Genomic DNA, 5,089 nt, shown 5'->3' on the forward strand with positions numbered 1-5,089 from the left:
CCTCTTAATGACCTCCCCCTGATTAGAAGCGCCCCTTCCCCACCACTAAAACCTCAAGCCTCCATTCCTACTGGACCTCCATTTCCTTTCTGGGACCCCTGCATTGATGATGGCTATTTGGTGTGACACAGAAACCCAATGCCTCTCCACTATGTCCCATGTGACACTGACGCTTAAAGCTGCTAAACAGAGTGTCGCCCCCCCAAAAAAAAGGGGGTCACTTTCTTATAAACACAGTAACATTGATCTGTTGCGCTCTTCATGTACTATATAGGGAATTGATATGTTAATCTTTTAGATTACTTACTAGATATACTCTATCTATACCACCTTCACCACTACCTCAAGACACACCCCTCATTTTCTCAGTGACACCCTTTCACATAAACAATCAAGTACTAGAATACCTCTTGAAATTCCCTTTTCTAATTTATAAAAAAAACATTATACTTAGTCAGAAGACCACTTATGATTATAACATCGCTTAAACCCTACCCTTGTGCTAATATATCCTATTCTCTGTACCTACTCATCTATTAAGATTTCTTCATCTCCGCTCAACAATATTTAGTTATCTGTTATTCTCCTCTAACTCAAAGATCCAGCACCACATGACCTCAACACAGCCCTCAACCCTGCATACTACCTATATTTGAAGTAATATGCCACAACAATAATAAACTTCCATACTTAAGTAGCTTTATAATATATATATATATATATATATATATATATATATATATATATATATGTATATGTATATATGTATGTATATGCACCACATCTGGTATTTATATCTCTGGTTGTTGTCCTACAGTTGGCATGAGTGTATTCCTATGTCTATTCAGAATCTGTGAAGATTTTCTCTACTCAGTAGAAATGGGTATCCAGAGAGGATGTACTGGTTACCCTCTTTATATTTCCCATATCACCATGTTTGAAGCTTAGCTTTGCATATCTTTCCCACCAGTGATGCCTTATTGTTGTGTCACTGGTTGCACAGTGCATCTCAGTGCTTGGGCAGCTATATCATGATGCTTCTTTGGTAACCCCAGTGGAGTAGGGAATTTAGCCCTAGTGGTGCTTTGACAGAAACGTTTGATAGCTAAGGACATGGTCTGTGTGCTACTCCTACCAGTTACTTCACTGGGAAGGACAATGATATGTTTACAGCCTGAGAAACCATGAAAGGGGCAGCTACCTAGGGTGCTGAATGAACTCCATGAGAGGGGTCTGTGTGGGGTCGTATCAACAGTTATACTCTGGGCTCCAAACAGAAAGACAGCGCTTGAACACAGGTCTGCTTTGCATTGTTTGAATGACATTCCAGAGCACATTCACCATGCCTTACTCACCATAATCAGGGTGTCATAATTCTGAGGTCTTGTTCACCCTCTATCTTTTTGCCTTCACTGCCTTTGCAGTTGGTCTCTGGCATGCTTTCCCTGATGCAAATCTCATTTCCCTGAGGTGCGTCTTCTCTGTGTCAGCTTGGTCAGGCCGTGATACTCAGTAGATTGGCAATCATGCTACCTTGTAAATTTGAAGCCCTTGTTGTGTGAAGGCTTATTTGTTGGTCTGTGATCCCAAATTACTCTAGCAAAGAAGATGAGACTGCTACCATTGAGATTTAGCGCATTGGAAGTCCTAGAGAAGAGATCTTCTCAGTCGTACATGGGAGATGTGAGTGAATATAGAGCCAATAGAAGGGTGTTAATTTTTCTTATATATTATGGATATTGTCTTCCATTTGTATAAGTTCACCAGGGTGAGCTTATGTGATAAACCATGTCACAAATGTAGGTTGGAATACCAACCCTTTATCCAGTAAAGGACTAACACCTCTGGTTGGATGTCACCCTGATGGATGCCCTGCACGGTCTTTTATTTTATCTGTTAGCTAGGACATGTGTTAGTAAGCTTGTATGCACTTTCTCAAAGTACACAAGGAATGAGGGAGCAGAATAAGCACTAAGTTCTCATAACAAATGGCCTTACCCGGAAACTCAAGGTGTTGGTCCTTGAGAATGATTTGTCTTCACTTTCGGCAGTCCATGGTGCTGTCAATGTTTTCTGCCATTACTATATTCTAACACTTTGATTCTTCTTCAGTCTTCCTTTCTATGCACTGAAGAATGTATAACTTTCACATTCCTTGGTCACAGGAAATTGAAAATACTGTTTGCACACTTCTTTAATTTCCTTTTCTCAATTGTGTTTTAAATATATTACATGCCCTAAATCAATGACACTACAAGCAGAAGAATCATATGCTCCAAGGGGATGATTGATAAAGTTATCTGCATTAAAGTAAAAAAAAATCTGGAAGGTGAGAAGAGGTGAATAGAAAACACAGAGTTAGGGGTGGATGTGGGGGTCACACTTAACCCTAGCTCAATCTAAGAACAATTAGTTCTTATGACATTGCCCTGATCAGTATGTGCCCTTTTGAAGGAACCACAGGTGTGGGTGCTACAGCAAAGTGTGGTGAAGAAATGAGATGGTATCTTGCTCTCAGAAAGAATGGTGTCTGGGGTCTTAAGCTTTGTTTTTAAACAAGCAGTCATCTCAGTGTAACGTCAACTAAGTCCACATGGAGAAGAACACCAACATGCTGATCAAAGGATTGCCAATAGTCACATTCAAATCTAAGGAGAGAATTGTATCAGAGTTTAATTTTTTAACTCTGATTTTGAGAAGGCTGTGGATGACATTTGAAGGCCAAATACATTTGCGGGTTCTACACAAGGAATAAGCTTCTGGTGATTTCTCTCTGACCATAAATAAGGGATGGGAATAACCTGGTTATCAGACAGAGTATTAGAGAGATGATTATAGCAGATTGAAATAAAAAATCTGACTTGAAAGTTAAAAACTTGTTATTTGATCTCCCTATTGATACACTTTCACCTTAATCTTGTTTTTTAATACTTTCTGGTTTTGGTTTCCAAATTGAGTTTATTTCTTTACTGTTGTTGTTATTGTTGGCAGCCTTCTGAGTCTGTTATGGATCTTTCTATACATATTTGGTATATAGAACCCAGTGTGGGTGACTCTATAGAAACTATAGCTACATTAAGGGTTCCTGGTGGGAGATAATGAGGAGTTGCTATCAAGAAATTTAAGCAAAAACAAACAAACAAAAAAGAAATATAAGCCAAAAGAAAATGTTTGAAACTGATAGTCATTTGCATGACAAGATACAACTATTGAATGATGTGATATCTGGATTAGTTCTCAAAATGGTTTGAGGAAAAAGAAAGAATCAGAAAATTCCAAGGCTTCTGCAGGCATACTTTAAAATCCTCAAGGTAACATCTTTGCTTTTCAACACTTTTTTTTTGTTGCATTTCCAACTCTTTATTTTAGTTTTGTTTAAATGCATTTTATTTTTAGACAACCTACACGACATTTTGTGTGTTTTTTTCTTTAAAAAAAAGCCTCTGCTCCAAAAAATCAAGGTCACCGCTCCAAGTCAAGGTCACAAGTCGACGCAGAGCTCATGATGGCATCAGTTCCGTTTGTCTCGGTCCTGGTGTCGTGTGGGCGGACCGCAGACAGCTAGGAGGAGGGGCGGTCGGGCGGTCGGTCGTGCGTTGCCCACTGTCAGCACTTCTCCATCTCTAAGCTGTCCTTGAAGAAGATCATGTACGGGGTCCCGCCGCCCTCGCGGTAGTCCAGCAGGGCCACCATGCCGTCGGGAATCGTGTTCTCGCCCTGAAAGAACTGGTACTTCTTGAAATTGGCGAGGATGTGCTTGATCTGCTCGGCAGCCCCGGTCATAAAGGGCTTCATGCGTTCCGGCTTCCGCTCCTCCAGCTTGCCTTTGAGGGATTTCATGTAGTCCTTGATGTACCTCTTGTAGGCCTCCTTGGTGAAGCTGGTCTCCTGCAAGTGATGGTTCATGACGATGTCCACTTCGGTGACCACCTTGTGCTCGGGCCCGTCGCCCTCGGGGCCTTCGGCGGACGCGTTGCCGCCGATGAGCGCGTCATAGATGTGGCCTTGGGCCCTGCGGACCATGGTACCCTCCACTTCCAGACACAGCCCGCCCGTGATCTCCCAGATCTTGTACACGTCAGAGAACAGCTCATCTCGGCTGATGAGGTCCCGGTAGATGATCATGACGGTGGCGAGAGGGCGGTGGCTGCGCTGGCTTCGGGCAGCTCGGAGCTCCAAGAGGACAGCGCTGAAGGGAGCGAAAGTTACAGTTGGCGCTGGGGGTGGGGCGGCCGGCGCAAGGGGAGGGGCATCTGGCAGAAGGGGCGGGGTGCTTTTCAACACTTTCAAGATGTCTTTTGAAGCAGATTTATCTACTGTCATGGTTCACTTGATCTCTTGACTTCTGCTTCCATGGGCACTTATTGTGCATGCAAGCAAGATGTAATCATTGACAATCCCAATATGTTCTAAAATTCTCATTATGCTATGTATTGGTCCAGTCACATAAAATGTAACTTTCTACCCACCCCTATGGGAAGAGAATGACTTTCTGTTTGTGAAAGCCTTACAAGTGTTGTATTTATTTCTTTCATAATGAGCATGTGTAACAGAAAGCATACAAGTCTACTTTTGGGGTGAACTGGGTGTAATCTATATTGAATTTTGAAGATATGGATTTACTTGCTGTATTCAATATAAACAGGGCAAACAGATTGGTATGTACTGCTCACTCTCTATCTCTTTTAAAGCTCAGTACCTATTCGGGGCCCTCATTGTGTTTAAATATCTTAATTATATGCAGAGGTTCATTATCTGTATCAACTTTCTGGGGTCATAATTCTTTGTAGTGTAGTAATTACGTAATGATGTCAGTTTTAGAGTCTGGTCGAGTAGTATGCTCAGTGGGTCTATTAATCAAGAGATGGTGGCTTCAAACTCACCAAGTTTCCAATTGAGAAAGGTGAGAAGTTTGCTCCCATAAAGACATATTTTAGTTTTTATCAAAGTACCTGATACTTCCTCTTGAGTGGAAATGGAATGGTCCACGTGTACTTTATAGGAGAAATATGTGGTTTTTCTAATCCCAGAAAGAATTACAGTCATAAAAACTCACAGGGGCAGTTCTACCTTGTCCTAAATAGTTATT

General features: G+C 41.6%; 1 protein-coding gene across 1 annotated transcript; it reads right to left on the minus strand.

Moving 5' to 3' along the window:
- Positions 1–3,606: 3,606 nt before the first annotated feature.
- LOC142442270 (translationally-controlled tumor protein-like) lies at positions 3,607–4,125 on the minus strand. The gene has a single exon (XM_075543524.1). The coding sequence runs from the start codon at positions 4,123–4,125 to the stop codon at positions 3,607–3,609; it is 519 nt and encodes a 172-aa protein (XP_075399639.1).
- Between the last annotated feature and the right edge of the window lie 964 nt (positions 4,126–5,089).

This window comes from Tenrec ecaudatus, chromosome 3 (assembly GCF_050624435.1).
Source record: "Tenrec ecaudatus isolate mTenEca1 chromosome 3, mTenEca1.hap1, whole genome shotgun sequence".
Lineage (NCBI taxonomy): Eukaryota > Metazoa > Chordata > Mammalia > Afrosoricida > Tenrecidae > Tenrec > Tenrec ecaudatus.